The following is a 22,360-nucleotide window of genomic DNA, read 5'->3' as shown; positions in this document are numbered from 1 at the left end:
TCTCCCACACATACTCTCGACCCTCAGAGGCCTGGCGTGAAGCTGGCCGAGAACGGCAAGCCTACCAGCCAGGCCCCACCACAGAAGACAGGTGCACTCCTGCCAGAGAAGGTTCAAAAATGATTTTATTTCATTATTATCCAAGTACCTTTGAAAAGATAATTGTACAAGTCAGCGCATGAAAAATGGGCTGGGGCAGCCCCCCACTGGCCCTGGCCTGAGAAATGTACATATTTACAGGGGCCCTTCGAGGGGAGGGGCCCGGGACCCGCTGAGCCGGCGCCCTGGACACAAGGGTGGAGGAGCGCGAGCGCTACGGGGCTCCGTCGCCGGATCCACACAGTGGCAGGCAAGAGACAAGCTGTGTTGAAGGCACTCGGTGACATGTACAGTTGACAGAGGCCCCCGCGGGGCCCCTGGCACCCCAGGCCCAGGCCGGGCCGGGGCAGGGTGTGTCGGACCAATCCCAGAGCGGGGGGCAGAGCCTGCAGTGCGAGCGCCGGAGCAAGGAGCAGTGAGCAGCGGGCGCCGCTGCAGGGGCACTAGAGGCCGCCCTGTGGTGGGCCTGCTCTGCTGGCCGCTCCAAGGATCACTGAGCAGTGGGCGGGGTCGCTCGAGGGACCCCCGGCCAGCTGCGGGGCGAGCAGCACCTGGTCTTTGACCGCGGCGGTGTGTCTGCACACACGGGAAGCACACGACACGGCACGACACTCGGACGCTCGCCGTGATGCCCGGTCCCTGCCTGACATGGGCCCAAGCCGGCGCAGAGGCCAGACTGGCAGGTCAGTCTACCTTCTCCACCTTGCCGATGATCTTCTCCTCAAACACGGGCAGCACTGTGTCGTCCTCCCGAACCTCCTCGAACACTACACCACAGTCAAACTCATCGCTCACTTTCTTGAAGTAGTATCTGCGGGACAGGGGGGAGCGGGGATGAGGGCTCCCCCCGGCCCCGTGTGCACCGCAGGCCCTGCGGCCCAGCTGCTGCGGGGGTCACACTGAGCATAGGATACACGCGGGGCTCTCACCTGTAATTGCCTTTCTTGGTGAGCAGCTCCTTGAACTGGCCCAGGGTGACGGCGCGGCCCCGCACCAGGGTCCTGTAGGGGATGGGCTCCCCGCAGAAGTAGTAGGCCACCACGATGCTGTCACACGGCTGCGCACTCCCACTGCCCGCCTTTCTCTGGGACTTCGTCCTGGAGGTGGAGGTGTACTGGTGATTGCTAGGCTCAGGGCATACCCCAAAGGGCTACAGGCTCTCCAGGAAGCACAGGGCGAGGGTTCATCCCTCGGGGGGGTTCGTCATCCTCAGACACCCCCTTGCCTGGAGCTCCAGGGCCAGCCCTCCGGAAGCCTCACTCCACGTGGTGTCCTGACCCAAGGGTCCAGTCCTGCATCAGCCCCCCACACCCTCAGACCAACAGCAAGGACACCGGCTCATCCCTCCCCTGCTTGCCCCCTGCCCCCATACAGCCGGCGCCTCCATTTCCCCACCACCCTCCTGCACCCACCACATGGGCTCAGGCCTCCCTGTGGTCCGAGCTGGCTGGGGGAGCGGCACCCCCTACCCAGGCCCCATGAACGCAGGGGAGCAAGTTTCTCGGGGCCGGAACCCACAGTGGATCCCAGCACCTGGTTTCCTAAGACACCCAGGCCACTGGAACCAGCGCGGCCCCCAGCTCAAGGCTGGGCCACACTCCCTGTGGCCCAGGTAAGGGTTAGAGAGCCCTGTGACTGTGGGAACACCTCACCGCCGGAGCACGGCCGAGGAACAGCCCCAGGCAGGGGCAGGGGCAGAGCCCAGCCCAACATGCAGAGAAGGGCAGGAGCCCAGCACCATGCAGCCCGGGACTGCACATCCTGATGGTGCTGAGGCAGGGCTCTGTGTCTGAGACCACAGGCAGCACCGTGTGGTCATCTAGCAGCTCTCGTCCCTGCGACCGCACCAGAGCCACCCAGGTGTGCTCGGACACAGCCCCTGGGCCCTGCTGGCCAGGAGCTCACGACCAGCCTGTCTCTCCCTGGGAGCCCTCCCCTCTCCCAGCTGCTCCTGGGCACATGGCTGACAGCGACTCAGGCCACGTGGCCATCCACTGCTCAAGCTGGGCTCCCGGGTGCCTGCTCTCCTTCCCTCAGTCCTACAGCCTCACGCTGCAGGGTGGGGGGGTCCTCTGGGACTCCATTCTCTACAGAAAGGAGGCAGGGTCCCTGCTTTTCCAGAGACTACCCTCAAGGAGTGACCTGGTGGGGAGGCCGAGTCACCCACGCATTCGGCTGGACGTGACAGGGCACAATCTGAGATGTGGTGGGGACCCCCTTTCTGCTCTCCCCTGAGTGGAGATGCAGGGATTGGGCGACCGGCACCGCCTACAGGTGGTCCCCAGCGCCCTCCCTGCTCCAGGCACTCCCGCACGCCCCATGGGAACAGAGCAAGGCCCGGCGGGCGGTGGGCGCACGGGCCCCGGACACACCCTAGCCACCCAGGCAGGCGCTTTCACGTGGCTGAGCCAGGGAAACAAGGCCCAGCACGCAATCGCGTGCCCCCGGGGCCGGCGCGGAAGCTCAGGACAGTGGAGGTGGGTGGGGAGCCCCGGCCAGAGCGAGGAACGGCAGAACTTCCTCTCTGGCCCGCCAGCCGCATGTCCCACGAGGATGGCCCGCGTCTCCTCTGATGGAGACAAGCAGCTGGAGCCCAGCCCCATCTCTTCCAGTGCGGCGCCCCGAATCCTGTCCTGGGAGCAGCGGCTCCACCGCGGGCAGCCTGGCAAGCGGGACCCGCGCGGGGCGCACGTACTCTGTCTCGGAGAGCTCCAAGTCGGACACGGCCGGCACCACGCTCAGCACAGGTGTGCACGCTGGCCTGACGCAGGAGCGCCCCCGCTGGATGACCTCCTGCACATACCTAGGGAACAACCGGTCAGTGAGCCGCAGAGCTGGTGGGGGCCTCTGCCAAGGCTCGGAGGGGACAGCGGGGCCCCCACGAGGGTCCATCACCACTAAACAGGGCTCCTACTGTGTGAGCAGACAGACACCAAACCACGGACGGGAAGGTCAAGGGCTGCTTCGGGGTCAGTCAGGAGGCAGAGGCCGCTGGACTTCATCCGGAGCTCCTAGATTCCTCACTGCGTCGTGGAGCTCCCGGGACCCCACTCTAAGCACCCACTGGGGGCGCCGGCGTCTTGTCGCTTCATCCACACCAGGAAGGGTCTTCTGGGAGGGCCTGCCCCTGGCCTCCTCCACTCTACACGGCTCTTCCCCATCCATGCCCTGACGCAGCTCCGTCCTGAGCAGCGGGGGAGGCCCGTTCCGGGCCAGCCGCATGGCGGCAGCTCTCCGCAGGGCTGTCCGCCCTCACAGAGACTCATCTTCTGTCAGCCTGGCGGGTCCACCCCGCAGCGAGCTTGGAGAGGGCCCAGCACCCCCACTGCTGCCTCTGGGCCTTCACTTGTGTCTGTGGCTGTTTACGAAAGGCCTATGGACGCCAACCACCGTCTAGCACCCCATCAGGAGACTCACGGCCCGAGACATGTGTCCCCAAGAGGCTCGTGTGGCTGCGCGGTGTCTGGCCGGCAAGGGCACACACAGGGCCCGCCGGTGCTGGTGGAAAGAGGAGACACGAGCCCGGCTCCCCCAGAGCATGCCAGGGACAACGGTCCCATGCAGCCCCGTAGAAGGTCTGGGCAGAGAGGGGACATCCCACAAGCACTCCCTGGCCCCTTCCCAGATGACGCCCCTGCTACCCCGTCTGCGCCAGGTCACAGGCCCCAGCGGACAAGAGGCATCCCCCACACCAGCCCAGGCATCTCGCGCCAGGCTGGCTCTCTGGTTCTATGGGGACAGGATGACAGGGTGTGAGACAAAGGGCCATCAACGTGGTTACGCACCACAGCCAGGGCACACACTCAGGGCTCTGCCCAGTGAGACCACCATGGACACCAGCCTCCCCAGAGCTGGAGAGCCCCACACACAGTAAGGCCCCCCGGAAGGATGACAAGTGATCACAGACGGGATAAGGGGCGCCGGCGACATCCGAGGAACACAGGGCCACTGTGTGACCATGCCCCCGCCTCAGAGACCCTGATCCACGTGGAAAAAGTGACCTCAAGGCCCAGCTGAAAAGGCAGGGAAACAACAACACTCAGGCCTGCAGAGAAAGCCTGTTATCACCAAGGAGTGCTCCCCGGGCTTCTCTGAGACGGCGTGAGCCGCGGGTCAGGCCTCTCTGGTCCCCAACGAGGGGGACTCTGGTGCTTAGGGGTCCCTCCAGGAGAAGACTGTCACATCAGCATGTACGTCAGCAATGCTGACTGTCCCGCCTGCAGACGGTGCGGCCCCTTCTGGGGTCTGCGAGCAGAGGCAGCCAGGAACCCCCAAGACCCCACTTGCAGCTCAGCCCGCACAGCAGCCAGGGGACCTGATGGGAACCCCTGGTGGTCCCTGTGCCACGGACACTGACAGGATGAGCACACTGCCAGAAGACAGAGGGTCCCCTCCATCCCTAGGACAGTGTAATGACCACATGCCCTCCCAGACCCTGGTCACAAAGCAGGGCCGCTTGCCGTGCCCTGGGCGGCTCTCAGTGGCAAGAAGCAAGCAGGACGGCCAGTGAGCAGCCAGCACAGCTCTCTGTGGGGCTCTTGGGCCAAGGGAAGCCTCAGCACCAAAGCCAAGCCACAGTACCCAGAATGGACCTGGCTCTGGGTGTGGCCTGCTCCCCCCAACCCAGCATACCTCTGCTTGGAGGGTAACTTGCTGGCTCTCTTCTCTTCCTCCTCCAGACGCCTGCGGGCCTCCTCCAGCTGGGTCAGAGGGTTGGGGGCCGGGTTGGGTGGCATGGTGGGGTCTTGAATGAAGAGGTGAGAGGGCTGGACGGAGTTCCGCAGCTGAGCGCTGACCCAAGGGTGCACGGCCCCAGGACGCTCCACAGACAAGGGCCTAGAGCTCTCGTGTGCCTGCTGCTTCTTGGCGCCGGAAGACCTTTGGGAGCAAGAGGACAAGGAGTGGTGGCAAGTGAGAGCCTGGCCAGTGCGGGTGCCAGGAACTGGGGCAGGGCCCGGGGAGACCAAGCTTGGCATTGACCCTGGCTGTTAGGCAACAGTTCACACCCTCCCCCGGTGCCCCTGATACACATGTTCCTTTGTGGCATGCTTCTTTGTAATCTTGAGATTTTATTTATTTATTTGGGAGGGAGAGAATGAGAGAGAGAAAGAGCATGAGATGGGGGAGGGTCAGAGGGAGAAGCAGACTCCCCGCTGAGCAGGGAGCCCGATGCGGGACTCGTGACCTGAGCTGAGGGCAGATGCTTAACCAACTGAGCCACCCAGGCACCCCATTCTTCCGTAATTTTTATTTTTATTTTTTTATAAAGATTTTATTTATTACTTATTTAACAGACAGAGATCCAAGTAGGCAGAGAGGCAGGCAGAGAGAGAGACAGAGAGGAGGGAAGCAGGCTCCCTGCTGAGCAGAGAGCCCGACTCGGGGCTCGATCCCAGGACCCTGAGATCATGACCTGAGCCGAAGGCAGAGGCTTAACCCACTGAGACACCCATGCACCCCTCTTTCGTTAATTTTTTTAAAAAGTACTTATTTGAAGGGTGCCTGGGTGGCTCAGTTGTTGGGCATCTGCTTTCAGGTCAGGTCACAATCCCAGAGTCCTGACATCGAGCCCCGCATTGGGCTCCCTGCTCGGTGGGAAGCCTGCTTCTCTCTCTCCCTTTCTCTCTGCCTGTGTTCCCTCTATTGCTGTGTGTCTGTCAAATAAATAAACAAAAGCTTAAAAAAAAAAAAAAAGAAGAAAAAGTCCTTATTTGAAAGGGGGCAGGGCAGACAGAACCTCCAGCCAACGCCCCGCCAACTACGGGCCCACTCTCACAGCCCAGGTACCCCTCTGTGGCCCACTTTTAATCACTTCACTGAAATATAAACCCGATGCTACACAGACTTCCTTTAAAGAAAAGTCTTTACTATTTTAAAAAACATGTTAACATCAAAATAAGCGCTCTTTGTGAAAAACCTGAAATATACAGAAAATTTAAAAAATATATAAACAATTCGAAACATCACGATTTAGAGATACCTGTTCCCATCATGTTGGTATATTCTCTTCCCTGTTAAAAACACTTAATTGGGACGCCTGGGTGGCTCAGTTGGTTAAGCAGCTGCCTTCGGCTCAGGTCATGATCCCAGCATCCTGGGATCGAGTCCCACATTGGGCTCCTTGCTCAGCAGGGAGCCTGCTTTTCCCTCTGCCTCTGCCTGCCATTCTGTCTGCCTGTGCTCGCTCTCCCCACCCCCCGATAAATAAATAAAATCTTAAAAAAAAAAACCACTTAATTGGCACATCTCTGAACTTATAATTTTTCCTGATTTCCCCCTCCATGCGCTAGCATACCAGTGCCTTTGTTACTCAACACAGAAAACACCTGACGCCTCACTCAACCCCTGAGTGAATTCCAGGAAAACATCAGCCTCTCTTAGCTGTTGGCTGCAGCCCTCGGAAAGGGGGTTTTGTGCCAGGAGGGAATCCCAGGAAGAGGGTCCCCTGGGCAGTGGGTAGGCTCAGTGCCCTCAGGACTCCAGAACAGAACTGCCCAAGGCAAGACACCCCAGGGGGAATGGGCTCAAGGGCAGCCACAAGGACACCTCCTCCCTGGGCCCAACTCCCACCCCCTCCCTGCCTGGCTCTGTACCCAACCTCCCCTCCCCTACTTTCTCCCAAACCCCATCCCCTCCCATCTCCCCATAGCCCCTCATCTCTCCACCCATCCCCGCCAACCCGTCTCCCCTCCCCCCACCCCTCTCAACTCCCCACTCCCACTCTGTCTCCCATCTACTGGCCCCACCAGGCTCCACCAGGTCCTCCATCTCCCTGCCCTACGCCCCTGTGTAAGAACAGCAAAGGCAGAGGCACATGGCCCCCTAGCTCTCGGGAGGCCAGCGGGAACTCATGGGGACGCTGAATCACGGTCATGTCCTAACAGCAAGCACAGAGCCAGTCCTTGTGAAAACCCAACACCGGAAGAAATCCAGAGAAACCGACAGTCCATCCCCACCCCAACCAGAACAAGAGAGGGGCTCTGGAGAGAACCGTCAGCTAGAACAGGTTCTGGGACTGTGCTCGTCCCCAGGGCCACGTGGAGACCAAACACGGGGCCCCAGAGGTGGACAGTGCCACTTCAGCTCACCACTCAGGAGGGGCTGGGCAGGTGCCCACCTGATACCCCCCCACCGGCTGCACACACTCCAGCCTCCCCAACCACGTCCAAAACGGAGGAGCTTCAGGAGAGCCTGAGACGGAGGAAGCAGCGGAAGCCCGCCCACCGCCAGCATATCCCACCAGCCTGGGGCCCAGACAGCTGCCCTGTGAGAGATGGTACATGTCTCCAGCCCAGGGGTGTGTCTGAGCCAGCCCTGGTCCCCCACGGTCTTCCCACAATGGGGGAGTCCACAAGGGGCAGCAATGTCTCGTCCAGAGGCCGGCTCTGCACCAACAGAGCAGCCCTGGTCCTGCGGCAGCCAAGATGGAGCTCCGAGGGCCGCAGACAGCCAATGGCTGGGGGGACGGCCCGCTGCCAACCATGCAGCCTCTGTCTGCAGTGATGGGCAGGCACTGGCCTAACTCCCCCAGTCACTGAGGTCACCGTCATGTGGAGGCGTCACCACCCCAGAAATAACCTTGTGAGAACCACCGTGTGACAGCGGGGCCCCCTCCTGGGTGGGGGTGGAGGGCAGCAAGAGGAGCTCAGACAGAGCATGGTGACCGCAGACTGATGTCACCCGCGGGCACCCCTGCCCAGGACACGATGGGGGACGGGGGGCATCTGTGAGCTCAGAAGACCATAGAGATCTTGCCACGTGAGGAGACAGCGGGCGGCCAGGCACTGCTTCAGGAGCGCGGGCTGCCGCGGGCTGGGGGCTCCTCACTGGTTCCACACCCCCGTACCCACACCCCGGACGCAGTGCGCCCCTTACCCGTGGCCAGCCTTGCGGTGCCTGCTGATCTCCTTCTCCCCCTCAATGATCCACTGCATAATCTTCTGGTTCTTCTCCGTGTCTTCTGACGGGCCTGGCGCCTCTGCGCCCGCACTCTTCCCTGACTCAGCCTTCTTGGCACTTCTTCTGGGGGCAGCGCCTGCCTTCCCGCTGTAAGAGCAGAACTGGGGGTCACCTGCTGACGTGGCCCGGCCTGACTCCGGGCAGCTGTACCCCGGTGCTGGGGTTCAGTCGGGGTTGACTGAACTGTCGGGGCTCTACAGGCTGGGACGTGGAGGAAAGCGTCCAGACGGCACCACCTGGGAGGCCTAGCGCCTGTCCTTCCCCGGCCTGCTGGCAGCCGCCCCAGGGCCCAGATGCCTCCCCCTGAGGCAGATGCATCTGAGGGTAAGCTGCCTGGGAGGTCAAAGGCCACACTCTCCAGCTGATGGCACTTGGACAACTTTGATTTTTTAAAATTATTTTTTAAAATTATTTTTCTAAAGGTCTGAGAGAGCGCTAGCACGTGCTCGCACATGTGCAGGAAGGGCAGAGGCAAAGCGACTTCAAAGGGTGGAGAGGAGCAGCACTCCTCTAAGTGGAGTGGCCGGACGTGAGTGGCCATCTCACGACACCTGAGCCAAAGCCGACCGGCTGAGCCCCACAGGCACCCCTCATGGCTGGATGACTTTTAAAAGGGAATTCTGGCCACAAAAACCAGGACAGAGCCCACCGGAGACGAAGCTCCTATGTGTGACCTTCGATCCTAGGAAGACACATGTGGCCCTCACAGACACGGGCTCAGAGACAAGGAACCACAGCACCGATCCCAAAGCAAGGCTCCGGCTGCCTGGCACTCGCCAGACACTCACCTGTAGGCCAGGCTGTCGCTGGCATTGGGGGCAGCGCCCACGCTCTCCAAGTGGCTGCGAGGCTTGGCCACGTGGCTGTGCACCTCTTGGCCCCACAGGAAGCTGCCTTGCGCCCGGCGGGCAGCCTCGGCGTCGGCCGGCTCCTTGGGCCTGGCCGTGCTGTGGTGGCTATGGTGGTGGCTGTGCCGGTGCAGGTGCGGGCCGGCCGTGTCCAGCTTCGCCCCTGACTTGGGCGCGTGCTTCCCGTGTCCAGAGGGCACGCCCCCCAGCACACCCACGATCTTGGGCATATGTGCGCTGTCAGGGGAGCGGTGGCCGGGCCCCGGTGACTGACAGCCGGGCGTCCGCATGACCCGCTGCACGTGCTCATCCAGGATGCTCTCCGGGTTCTCCTCGTGCGCGTCCCGGAGCCCCATGCAGCCCACATCTGCGTAGCGGGGCGGGAAGTGGTGCCAGGCGGGGGCCAAAGGCAGCTTGTGACTGGCCCCCAGGGGGCCAGAGGGCATGTCCCCATCCTCGCCTTCTTCCTCCTGTAGGACAAGCCCATGAGTCAGCTCCTGGCACTGCCCGTGTCGCAGAACCTCACATCTGGGGTCACAAAGAAGTCAGCCTGGCAGCTTCATCCTGGGGGTCCGGTGAGGCATCGGACGCTGGCTTGACTTGAGGACCAGGGGAGGGCTCCCCGACCCCACCCGGCCACAAGCACTCATGCACACGCGCACGTGGCCACTATGAGTCCCAACACCAGCCTATGTCCTGCCCACGGACAAACCTCCACAAGGAGTTTTCCTTCACCTTTCTCAATAAACGTATTTTTACCTTTTCAGGTGATTTTCTAATTCCTTGATTTTTAAAAAATCTTATTTATTAAAAAAAAAAATTTTTTTTAAGACTGTACTTATTTATTTGACAGAGATCACAAGTAGGCAGAGTGGCAGGCAGAGAGAGAGGGGGAAGCAGGCTCCCCGCTGAGCAGAGAGCCCGATGTGGGGCTTGATCCCAGGACCCTGAGATCAAGACCTGAACCGAAGGCAGAGGCTTTAACCCACTGAACCACCCAGGCGCCCCATAAAAAATCTTATTTATTTAAGTCATCTCTACCTGCAGTGTGGGGCTCGAGCCCACAACCCCGAGACCAAGAGCCGCACGCAGCTGTCACTGAGCCGGCCGCCCCCACTCCTCTGCATTACTGCTGGATCTTCTGCTGCGCTTTCAAGAGAATTCTACCCCTGCACAGAGGCGCTCACGTCTTGCCGTGTGTTTCTTGGTGAATCCTCCCAGTGAACTAGCTGGCCCTCGCTTGTCTGACAGTCCACAGAACCACATCCGTAAACACATCTGACCAGTCTAATTCCCAAGGACATAACTCACGCTGACTTTCTCATCTCACTCAACAGTGCAGACCAGGATAACGCTGACTAAATCTGGTAGTAACCCAAAGAGCGAGGTAGGAACCCCAACCCCTGCACTCCACTCTAACCCAATCTCAAAACCTTCCCCACAAGACTTCTCACTTAACAGGAGAGTACCTAAACGTCGCCAGCACCGGCAGTCAGCTGCAAACACGTCAGTCTCCCTCAGGGCAGAGGTGGCGCGGAGGGCACACAGAGGGGTGGACGGTGAGTGTGCCCCTGATGGATACAGACTGGGACCCTGGGCTCCCTCGCTCCACCCCATATCCCCGTATTGACCCCTCTGCCTTGCCCTCCCCAGGACACGGGAAGTGACCCCAAAGGGAGCAGTGAAGAAGGGGAACTCTCCATCCCCAGGAGGCGGGGACTGGCCAACACCATCTCGGTGGCTCTGCATATGGAAGAAATCCATTTTAGGATTTTGAAATGTTATAGGCTTAACCGAATTGTCTGAGTAATGGTTTTTTTGTTGTTTTTAATTTACTTATTTGACAGAGAGACAGACAGCATGAATAAGCAGAGCGGCAGACAGAGGGAGAGGGAGAAGCAGACTCTGCTGAGCAAGGAGCCCGATGCAGGGCTCGATCCCAGGACCCTGAGATCATGACCTGAGCCAAAGGCAGAGGCTTAAGAACTGAGCTACCCAGGCGCCCCTCTTCTTTGTTCTCATTTTCCAAGTTTTACAGAAAAATAAGTTATTTTTGCCAAGACGTATTATTTGAGAGCGTGCGAGCTGGCATGTGCAGGGAAGGGGAGGCAGCCTTGAAGCAGAACCCCCCACTGACTGCAAAGCCTGACGTGGGGCTTGATCCCAGAGGCTACTGCGGGCCCCGAGTGGAGCCGCACACCAGAGCCAAGGCCACGTGTCTGCCCATTAAGTTTCTGAATCAAGATGCCGGAAACACTAGGGGCTATTGGTCTGAACGTGTCCTGTGACGTTGCGGAGCCCCACGCAGTCCCTGGGGCAGGTGTTGCCCTCTGCGGGCGAGGCTCCTGCTGGATTCGGACACAACCGCCGTGGGCCCGCCGGGGATGCCCCGGAGAAGAAGGGACCACTGCTTGGCTGTGAGAAAGTATGCTGGGCACCTGCAGCCCAGCGGTGTCTAAGGGGCCTCCCGGGAACCTTTATTAAGGATTTTATTTATTTATTTGACAGAGAGATCACGAGTAGGCAGAGGCAGGCAGAGAGAGAGGAGGAAGCATGCTCCCCGCTGAGCAGAGAACCGATGTGGGGCTCGACCCCAGGATCCTGGGATCATGACCTGAGCCGAAGGCAGAGGCTTAACCCCCTGAGCCACCCAGGAATCCGCCTCCCGGGCACCTGCAGGGTCACAGGCACGCAGAACCTCTGAGCCAACTCTCTTCCCGTAAGAGGGTGGACTGGGGGCCCCAGCCACAGGGCCAAGATGCTGCTGCTGAGCACCTACGGGTCTCTCCAGGCCTTGCCTCCCCCAACGAGCACCTCCTCCCAGGAGCCAGTGAGGGCTGGGCGGGTGCGGTGGGGGCCTCAGACGGACAGGCGTCATAGGAGAGCAGGCAGACGCTGGGACAGGGTCAGAGCGTGTCAGGAGCTGGCACACTGGGAGACCCTGGAGGGAGCTCTGTGGGGGCCTGAAGCCATCCTCAACTCTACCAGCCGTTGGAGATGCGCTGTGGCCCTCCCAGGAGGCGCACTCACCATCCGGACGCGCTTCAGCCGCTCTTCCAGCTTCTCCTCCGCCTCCCGTGTCCGCTGCACGGCCTCCAGGCGGTGGATGAGCTCCGCGGCGAACTTCTGGGGCTCCACACGGATCTCCTTTGGCATTCGATAAGTGCGCTGTGAGGAGACACGGATTAGCCAGCCACGAGCCGCTCAGAGCCGCACCCCCCAAACCGAGACACGCATGTGCTCTTCCTGGGTGAAGAGAAACAGGCTATGAAACCTACACTTCATTGTCAAGTGAGCGATCTTGCTTTCTCCCTTTCGCTGGTGGCAACCGCCTCGCTGCCCCTCTCCTTGCTGGACTGGAGCTGTCCTCCACCCGGCACCGACCGGCGAGGCGGAACAGAGCTCTGCCAACGCTGCTCCAGCCTTAGGAGCAGAGAACCAGAGGCAGGGAGCAGGCGAGAGCCGGATTAGGTCACTAGGGCAGCGGCTGGCAGGGCCCCAGCAGGCCGGAGCTTCTGGTGTCCTAAGCCCAGGTGTGCCCTTCACCTCGGCGCCCCCAGCCTACCCCAGAGAAGTGCCTCTAACACGACGGGCCAGGCCAATCCCCTGCGAGGCCTGGGAAGGGCGAAGGGGGACCTGCCAAGACCACGTAAGAGGGAGGGGCCGGGCCCAGGAGCCCCCGGCAGGAGACAGCCCGCACACTGTCCCGCATGGCGGGGGCCGGCAGCCCTTAACCCGCAGGCACGGCAGACCAGGCTTTGGACTCGGATCTGCTGTAAGGATGGGAGACCCAGAACTCAGGGTATAGGAAAACGTCCAGGGGAATGGGACGGCCTGTTGGGAGGAGACAGCTCCAGAATGCAGTTTACAGGAATACACAAGACCACGTTTCCGGAGTGTACTTCACTTTGCTGTAATTCCATGTTCAAAAACATTGAAAGAACAGCAAAAAGGACTCCTGTCCAGCCCTCACCCAGACTTCCCCAGTGGAGCTGCCAGGTACTGTCGTTCCCACCCACAGACACGAACACACAGGCACAAACACAGGCACACGTGTGTCCACGCACTGACACACACGTGCACGTCCTTCACCGGACAGTACCTAACACCAGGCAGTAGTTTGTCCTGAAGGCCAGACCCAAGAGGGGGAAGGGGCAAGTGTTCCCAGAAGAGCCCAGGCAGTGGGGACGGCCAAGAGGCTGTAGCCCTGAAGGAATATGCCGGACAGGATGTTCAGATAGAGCCCCAGAGGCCAGCGGGGTCCATCGGGGAGTGCTGGGACCCACAAGGGACTGAGGGCTGAAGGCCAGACAGCAAGAGCTTCATGGTCCTGACCCTACATGATGCCACACACAGGCCACGGGCAGAGGGGAAAGTCCTGACAGGACCAAACCACAGGCACGTGGCAGGCTCGGCCCAGCAGAGGCCCATCCGAGCCCGTGTGTTCTGGAAGAGAGCCTCTAGGCTGCACAATTATGCTTCTGAAAGGAGCAGATCTGTACGAACGGACAGCTGCGGACGAACACAACACATGGGAAAAAGCTGTGGTCACTAAAACTGGGGGACCTCTAGGGCATAAGAACAGCCCCTCCCTCTGCTGGGAGGAGCAGACAGCTCACGCTGGGCGGCTCCCTGGCACACAGCCCCCCGCCTGGCCCTGGGAGCCCCCGCCAGGTACGCAGTGCAGCGAACACACGAGGGGCAGCCGCGGGCCGCACATCTTGGCTGCGCTCCAGCCGCCATGGCAGGATGCGCACGCACGTTCCTGGGCAGGCCGGTGCCAGCCACCACAGGAGACACACCCCAATCACGGCACGCCGCCAACTCCGCGAAGATGGGGACCGCTGTTTGCTGGTTTCTTCGGTAAGAAATGTTATCCCAGGGGCACCTGGGTGGGTTAAAGCCCCTGCCTCTGGCTCAGGTCAGAGCCTCTGACTCTGATCTCGGGGTCCTGGGATCAAGCCCCGCATCGGGCTATCTGCTCAGCAGGGAGCCTGCTTCCCTCTCTCTGCCTGCCTCTCTGCCTACTTGTGATCTCTCTCTCTGTCAAATGAATAAATAGAATCTTTAAAAAGAAAAAAAAAGAAATGTTACCCCACAAATAAAAGTTAGCTATTTTACCAGGAAGAATGGTTTTGTGCAGAAAAGCGAAGAACGGCAACCGAGGACAAGCAGTCTACGGCAAAGCGGTCGACGACTCCCACGAGCAAAGGAAAAGGTTATTTTACCGAGAAGGGAGAGGCAGTGGGAGTCTGCGGGGCACAGAAGTCTGCGGGACAGAAGCAAGCGGGCCGGCGACGATGGCTTCTCCTTGGCTGAGGTGTGGGGCTGGCCGATGGGGTGGGAGACGCAGGCACAATCCTCTGGGTAACTGAGGGCCCTTCCCTCGGCCGCGGCTCCTGGGCGTCTGCACAGACCATTCCTGATGCTGGGATTGCGGAGAGCTGCCCCTCCTGGCTTCCCGACTCCAGCGGACGAGGCGTATCCAGATCAGCTTCCACAGGCGTCCACGAGGTCCACAAGGTACAGGCCACTCTACTCCTGGAACGCCGAACCTCTGTCACTGAACATGCTGCTGTCTGCCCTAAGCCCACGGGGCTGGGCGGGACTCCAGGCCGCCTCCACGGCTCCCATGTGCAATGCCCACTGCAAGGCCAGCTCCCCCAAGCAGGGCTGGAGTCCTGCCCAACTGCACCCCGGCCAGGCCCCTGCCTAGGCCCAAACAAGCCATGGCAGCCGGGGACCCCGAGGCCAAGAACTCCCCACGCGCCTACAGAGTCAGGAACTGGCCCTTGCATGGGACCAGAAACAAAGCCCCGGCAGGTGAGGAGGCTGCTGACATGTGGCCCCCGTGTGCAATGACCGCCTGGCCGGGCCCCGTCCGCTTCAGCCACGTTTGCTCCCATGAGTGGGTCAATAGCGTGGACACCGGGGCTCACAGAATCTTCCCTGGAAAGACAACCGGCACTCAGAGGTCACCCACTTCTCTCAGGAACACAGAGGACCTCCTACTTTCCCCGAGGGATCACTGAGGGCAAGGCCCACGCTATCGTTGTCAGCCTCCCCACAGGGGTTGGGCGACTGAGGAAGGAAGGCTATGAGGCCACCGCACCATCCACACCACACGGCAAGGCCAGGCTCTCACTGCCACGCCACGTACTGTCTCAGCTCTATCTTCGCGCTGGCTTGGCCAGGCCTTCCAGAACACAGAGGCTCCTCACTTCCGACGCTGGAGCTTTCCCCGAAGAACACCTCTCGCTCCTGACCCTTCCAGATTCTCTCCGTGCCGCGTTCTGAGAAGTCGTTCCAGGTCTGTATCCAGCTCACCCACTTTCTCTCCTGGTTTTGTCGAATACTCTGTTTAATTTGTTGAGCTAAGAACTGTTCATTTTGAGGGGGGCCGGGGGGCTCAGTCCGTTAAGCATCTGCCGTTTGCTCAGGTCCTGGGGTCTGGGGTCGAGGCCCTGTCGCACAGGCTGTTGGTGAGGGTCCACACGTGCAACCCACCACCCCTCTCTGAAATACATCAACCTCGAGGGCGGGAACACGTGAGAGGAGCCGCTGTGGACGCCGCAGGAGCGACGCGAGAGCTACTCCTGAGCGCCCGCTGGACGTGCCGCTGCCAGGAACCTGACGGCAGGTGTCCCCCGCAGGGGCCTTCTCCCACAGGCACCCCAGACCCCCAAGGCCACATGGGTCCCACGCTACTTCTCCTCATCCCCACTGCGGCCCGCAGTGCTCAGCTGGGGTGCTTCTCTGCGCCTGTCTCCCCTGGGCGTTCGGGACCCTGTGACGTCCAGAAATCTGAAGCTCTCGTGCACGGTGGCCCTCAACGTGCGCTGTGCAACGTGCGCTGTGTCCTGGGGCCATCCCAGCACGAGGCCCCTGGGGGGAGCAAGGTCCTCCTCACCGTCCGCACGGGCAGTGTCCATCAGTCCCATCACAGAAGCGGCTTCTTCCCACCGAGAGCAAATACTCGTCAGGGCCCTGGCCCTCAGCACAGGGCCCTTGTCCGCTTGCACCGCCGTGATGCCGGACACTCCAGCTGGGCCCTGAGGACAAGGCAGCGCCTCCCCTGGCCCTGTGTCCGCTTACTCCCTTCCCTTTGAGGACGCGGGTAACCCCTCCTGCTTCCCTGCCCAGACCCAGTTCCGAGTTCCAGTATCCACGGAGCAGAGCTGAGACACACAGGTGGGACCTGCTCCCTGGGAGGGAGCCCAGAGAGGCGCCTGCAGCCGCGCACAGGCCGTGGCATCTCCCTCTCCTCCCCAAGAAGACCCGGTCTGTCCCTGGTTGAGACCAAATCGGCCGTGCCAAGGGTGGGCTGGGAGGTGACAAGCGCTGGCCCGCCCTTGCCTCGGAAGCAAGAGTGCACCCACCTCCCTTCCTCTCAACCATCAACTGTCACTCTTCTCGTGTGAAACTGAAGAGACCCCAACCGAGGAACCCTGACTGTGGACAGGTATACATGAACCCTGCACGGGAGCTGCCGACAGGTGCTCGCAGACGTCCCTGAGGCTGTAGGCCGCCGCAAAGCTTCCCTCCTCTTCCCTGGGAAGTCCCTGCGGCTCACCCAGTGGGCCAGAGTGAGGGGAGCTCCCCTCCCCTCACCCATGTGGGAGCTCTGCTGGTGGGGACAGAACGCCGGGCCTGCGGCGCCCACAGGGCACCCAGCCACCTTACCGTCTGCACCCTAAGAGGGGACGCAGGGGCAGCTGCCACAGAAAGTGTTCACCGTGACTTGGGATGGGGGTCGCTAAGTGTCACCACGCTGCACTCAAGAGGCCCACGAGGGGCCAGGCCCGGTATCAAGCCAGTGACAGGCTCAGAGCCGCTGTCCCACGTAGAGGAGAAGTGCCTCACTCTCCAGGAAGGGCAAAGGCTGCCTGGTGGCTCCGGTGCTCTGTCAGGCACTCCCTGCCCCTCGGCAAGGATGGTGCTGGCTGGACCTACAAGCCGCCCCGATGCCCTCTCCAGCCTGCCGGGTGGGACCGCACGGGACGATGTGCTGGGTCTGGAGGTGAGCTGAGCTCCCAGGACACCAGGCAAGGGCCGCTCCCACCGCCCAGTGCCCCAACGGCCAGGCAGAGCGGGGAGAAGGGACCGGCACAGTCCAGGAATACGGGTGAGCCGCGACCTCACTGACGGGGAGGGGACGGCTGGGCAGCGAACTTACGGGGATGTGAGGTAGAGGCACCCGCCCGTTGACCTGGACGCTCTCCTGCATCTCCCGGCGGTGCTGCCTGCGGATCCTGTACGGCGGGACGCCATCCCTGTGCACGGGAGAGAGCCTCACGTGAACACACGGGACAGCGCAGTGACACCATCCTGCTGGCGTTCCCTGCGGCGTGGCTGCACAGCTCAGCACGGTCTCTCCATGCTTGTAAAGGTCTATTTATTCGGGGCGCCGAGGGGGGCCATGTCGATGAAGCATCTGCCTTCGGCTCAGGTCACGATCCGGGACCCTGAATGAGCCCCGGGTCGGGCTCCCAGCTCGATGGCGGCCTGCTGCCCCCTCGCCCTCTGCTCCCTACAGTACGCTGTCAGATGAAGAAATAAAATCTTTAAAAGAAAGAAAGAAGAAGAAAGCAAGCAGGCAGCAAGCAGCCAGCCAACCCGCTGCCCTGGGAGGCAGAGTGGCTAACGGGAGCCCAGAGCATGTGACGATGCCAGACAGAGCGCGAGCCCACAGAGGACAGCTTCTTTGCTCCCTGTCTCCTTCTCACTGAAGGACCCTGATGGCTGGAAGGCAGGAGTCCTTAGACCGTCCGGCTGTCGGAGGACCCTGGCCTGCCCAGTCCGTCCTGGGTTCCGTCGAGAGCCTCCTCCTCCTTCCCAAGGCTCCCGCCTCCTTCCCAAGCACAGCCCGGGGTTGGGCGCTGGGGCCCCAGGGCGTGTCTGAGCCCTGCTGCCCTGACTTGAGGGCATGTACATGCAGCCCCCATGCTGATCTCACTTTAGCAGGTGTCGTGCAGTTGTCCCACGGGGCCAGCACAGGATGCCCAGTGTGTCCTAACCCTGGTCCCGGGCAGCCCCACAGCCCCTAGCTCAGCGGCTTCCTCGGCAGGCAGGGAGGCCACACTTGCCTCTCCTGATGCTCTGCCTCTGAGCCTTCATTTAGCTGCAGAGCCTGCACTCTGGTTCGGAGCAAGGGAGGAGGAGGCTGGGACAGTGTTTCTCTTGCCTGCCTCAGTTTCCCGGGCTGTCAGGGCCCTGGCAGGGTGTGCTGTGTGGTTACCTCAGCAGCCCGGCAGGGGCACTTACGGGCTCGGGTGTCAAGGAACAGGAGAATCACACGCACCCAAAACATCCTGACATGCCCCCCAAGGGGTTGTTCGGGTTTCCTGAACCACCCGACTCCTTGCTTCTCCTACGTTCTGATGGGCACTCAATCCCACACGACTCTGCGGTCAGACGCTGTCCCTGGACGCCCATGTCCGAAGTCAGCCAGGACATTGCTCACACTGGGCGGCTGATAGGCTAGGGCAGCTGCCCCAGGGGCCAGAATCTGGACGGCACACACACCCCAACTTTTTGCCTCTGGTGCAGATTGAAGTATCTTGTATTCCAAACAGACTGTCCCTACACTTCTGGGTCTTGGTGTAAGCCAAGGTGAAGAGACTATCAGGAAAAAAAAAATATTTCAAAAGCTTAAGTTCTTTCCTTTAACAAATGGAAGTCCCTTCTTAGAATTATGAGACTTTTCAAGAAAACGCATGCTGGCCAATCGATTTTCACTGTAGCACCCATTTCAGGGAGGAGAGAACCAGCTGCTACAGAGGCCCGCTCCCAAGCTGTCACCGCTTGTAGGGGTCAGAGCAAGAGCCAAAACCATGGTCCGCTCCAGCAGGACGCTGCTAAACACACATCAACGCTTCATCTGAGAGAATGAAATGATCAGGACAAACCCATCTCGTGATGTCACCACCACGTCATCCCCAAAGAGAAGAGAAGGGGTTCCAGACGCGACACAGGGGTAGCTGGTGTGGCCCAGCAGTGGTGCAAGCTGGCCAGGCCTGCACACCCCTGGGCCGCGTGGGAAGAACATGCGGACACAGGCCAAGAAGAGCACACACTAGGGGACAGCTACCGAAGTGAGGCCACCGTGTTCAGACAGGTTTCCTGCAGAAAGACAGGTTTAGGGGCCCTACTCTTTCACGTGAAAAAAGAAGCTGGCTGGGGACGGACACCCCGACGGCCAGTTGACATTGGCTGCTCCTGTCCCTGTGGTCCCGGGGTCAGGGTGCGGGGACACTTCACACCTGCTTGCTGTCCCGCCAAAGGCTTTCCTCCGGCCCTGATGGTGGTGGAGTGTGCCAGGGGTCCGGTTGCCAGCCCGGGCCCTGGCCAGGGACATCCTGTCAGAGACAGGTGACTGAAGTGGGGTAAATCTGATGTTCGTGGGCGGCCATGACCCCAAATGACCTTGGCAGGCTGGCCGGGCCACACCCTGATATGACCACAGAGAGTTTTACACCATTGGACTTCTGATGTGCATTTGGGTCCCAAAAAGCCACTTGCCAAAAACCAAAGCAGAGTGTCAGAAAATAAGTTCTTTTCCACAAAGGGAAGGCTTCCCTGAAGAGAACAATGGAAGAATAAGGTCCTTTGCGACCAATGAGGGACTGGAGGCTCCAGGTGGCTCCAGACAGTCGCCGAGGCCTCTAGGACACCCGCGGCCCCCACCACTATTCCAGTCCTCTGGGCACAGGGGCCAGCACAGACCCAGCAGCACCAGTTTGGCTCCCATCGTCCCAGTTCCCACGCAGTCTGCATGGGTACGCAATGTGGAAGAGTGACAGAAAGAACTGATGGGGAGGCACCCTGCACAGCCAGCACCCTGGGTGCCACCACCGGCCCTGCTCAGCCCCCCGTGCCCACCGGTTTTCCTGGTCTCGAGGGTCTCAGCAGCCGTGGCCTCAGGGAGAAGCAGCGGCCACAGACTCAGGGTGTTTTGTGATCCTGCTGGCAGCGCCACCGGTCTGTGCACCAGAGGTGGGGGTGGGGGCCACATGTTCTGTAGGAAGACAAACTGCGCTGGGGACCGCACGGGACGTGCCCGGGAGGAGGGACTCACACGCTGCTGTCGGTGAGGGACAAGCTGTCCGCGTCGCTGGACAGGCTCTGCTGCTCACTGTCGTTGGCACTGGTGGCAGGGGCAAGAGCGTGGCCAGAGCTGACGTAGTAAGGGTTGACAGGCTCCCGCCAGGACCCGCACCTGTGGAGAGGGAGCAAACATCAGCGGCAGAAAACCACGCGGTGCTCCCCCATCTCCCGAGAGTCGCCAAGACGTCCGGTTCCTGAACCGCACGCGCAAGCCCTCCTGAAGACACAGCACAGAGGGCCGGGGTCTCCATCCTGCCTCTGGCCGCTGCTCTTGCCACACCAACCGCTTCAGCCCCAGGCATCTTCCAGATCCTTCCTGCGTGCTTACGCACACGCCCAGGCGAGCACACAGGCAGCCATCTAACTACAGAGGGACGTGTGTGCTCTGCAAGTTGACTTGCTGCGGAGGAAACCCTAACTCCAGAGGCAGCAGTGTCACCAGCGTCCTCAACCTCACGTGCTTCCCCCAAGAGCGCGAGGACACCGCAGGTCGAGACAGCCAGGACTCTCGTGCCCAAGTCCAAGAGCTGTCACCGGACGGAACACACCGCCTTCTAGTCCCTTCCTCCCCCTTCGGGGCACTGGGACCACACACAGATTGGCTGAAATGTGCCATCAAGTTTCAGTCTGCGTTTCAGTCTCATCCCTGAGAGACAACAGGGCGGCACCATTTACATCCCATTCCCCCTCAGTCACCTGCTCATGCCTTTTGTCCACTCTCCACTGGGATGTTCAGGAGTTTCCCAGAATCTACTGCAGCCTTAAAACATTCTTACTATTAACTTCCAGGCACACGTGTAAAATACACTTTCTCCCTAAACGTCACTTTTCTAACTTTGTTTAGACTAATTTTGGTCACACGACAGTCCTCATTTCTACAAAATCAGGCTTACCAATCTTTTCCTTCATAGGTTCTTTTGTATCTCAGTTGGCAAGCCTTCCTCATTCCAAGATTAAAACTGTATTCTTTTATTTTTCCCCAAATGCTCCAATAATTTTTTTTTTTTTAATTTAGAACTTTACCTAAAACAGTGGGTAGATGATCTACCTTGTTCCCTTCCATCAAAATGGAGAGTCTGTTGTTAGCACCAAATACTGAATAATCCATCTCATTCTGAGTAATTCTCAAGGCCAATCTTGGTCCGCCCTTCACGTGCCTTTTTCTGGAGGCTGCGCTCTCCTCCTGTCTAGACTCTGCTCCCACGCCACCTCCCCCAAAGACCATCCTCACACAGTGACCAAGGGACACATGATAGCACAGTTCTCCCAACAGGGCCCATCGAGCCCTCCTGGCGGCCGGGGTGTGCACCTCGAGTGCTCAGTGATTCGTACACCTCGAGCCCCAGCCTCCCTTCTGACATAGGACCCAAGCGTTTGTCACATGGACGGACAACAGCCTGTACCGAGTGCTGGGGACCTGGGACGAACCCATGCCACCTGCAGTGCAGAAGGAGGGAGACCAGCTGACAGAAGCTCTATGGACAACGGTCAGCAGATCGACAGAACTTTCTGGAAGCCCCAATCCCAATCACACACACAGTGAGAAAAGATGCTTCAACAGGACTTGGGACCAGGCCACCCTGTCGCTGGAGGAGAGGCCTGACCAGGTGGGGCCAACTATCCCGGGGGCCTGGGCACACACGGTCTCAGGACGGGCAGCACCTGAGGCCTCAGAAACCAGCAGAATGCCAGCCAGCAAGGGAGGGAAGCCAGTGACACGGCCACATCCCTTACGCGCCAGCAAGGGGTCAGTCACTGTCCTCCAGCACACTGGGCCTCCTAACCCACCCACGGCAGCCTGACGCTCCCGTGGAGGCCACGAACCAGTTTCAGCCAAGGGACGGCGGAGGCAGGGTGGTAAAGGCTCTCAGAACAGGGTCTGACCAGAGGCTCGCGGCAGGGGTTGGGGATGTGGACAGCGACACGGACAGCCGTCCCTGGTCCTGTTTGTTTACACCTCGCCTAGATGACATCTGACAGGAGGCAGACAAAACGATGTGAGCCTGCAGTGTCACGAAATTTTATTTTTATTTTCACTTTATTTTTTAAACGAGGCTCTAGGCCCAACATAGGGTTTGAACTCGCAACCCGGAGGGCAAGAGTCACACATACCCACTGAGCCAGCCAGGCGCCTCCTGTCATAAGATATTATTTTCATAGAGCACTGCTGTTCCTCGTCTACACTTAAAAAAATAAAACCACCAATACTGTCACCGTAATAACCACTACTGAAATTCCTTAACTAGGTTAAGTGCGAAGTAAACTATTTTTCTGTTTCTCCATTTCATTTAAAGAATATTGAATTTTGGTAACTATCCATAAATACCCATTTGGTCGAACGAGAAAAA

General features: G+C 60.1%; 1 protein-coding gene across 3 annotated transcripts in view; it reads right to left on the bottom strand.

The window, feature by feature from the left end:
- Positions 1-107: 107 nt before the first annotated feature.
- The window catches only part of AXIN1 (axin 1), a 51,811-nt gene continuing 29,558 nt past the window's right edge, over positions 108-22,360 (bottom strand). For 2 of the 3 annotated variants that reach the window (XM_045072251.1, XM_004750918.3), the window contains exons 3-11: positions 19,984-20,124; positions 17,083-17,179; positions 11,937-12,074; positions 8,847-9,376; positions 7,975-8,145; positions 4,732-4,977; positions 2,795-2,902; positions 1,029-1,196; positions 108-910 (exon numbers count right to left, since the gene is read on the bottom strand). In XM_045072251.1, the coding sequence (XP_044928186.1) occupies positions 784-910; positions 1,029-1,196; positions 2,795-2,902; positions 4,732-4,977; positions 7,975-8,145; positions 8,847-9,376; positions 11,937-12,074; positions 17,083-17,179; positions 19,984-20,124 (1,726 nt within the window). In that variant the 3' untranslated portion in view covers positions 108-783. The remainder of the gene's footprint in view (positions 911-1,028; positions 1,197-2,794; positions 2,903-4,731; positions 4,978-7,974; positions 8,146-8,846; positions 9,377-11,936; positions 12,075-17,082; positions 17,180-19,983; positions 20,125-22,360) is intronic. The other variant, XM_045072252.1, reaches the window with a different exon arrangement.

This window comes from Mustela putorius, unplaced genomic scaffold (assembly GCF_011764305.1).
Source record: "Mustela putorius furo isolate JIRA1106 unplaced genomic scaffold, ASM1176430v1.1 tig00004007_pilon_pilon_pilon, whole genome shotgun sequence".
NCBI lineage: Eukaryota > Metazoa > Chordata > Mammalia > Carnivora > Mustelidae > Mustela > Mustela putorius.
Note: the sequence above shows the minus strand (reverse complement) of the source record. Positions and strands in the feature narration are given on the sequence as shown.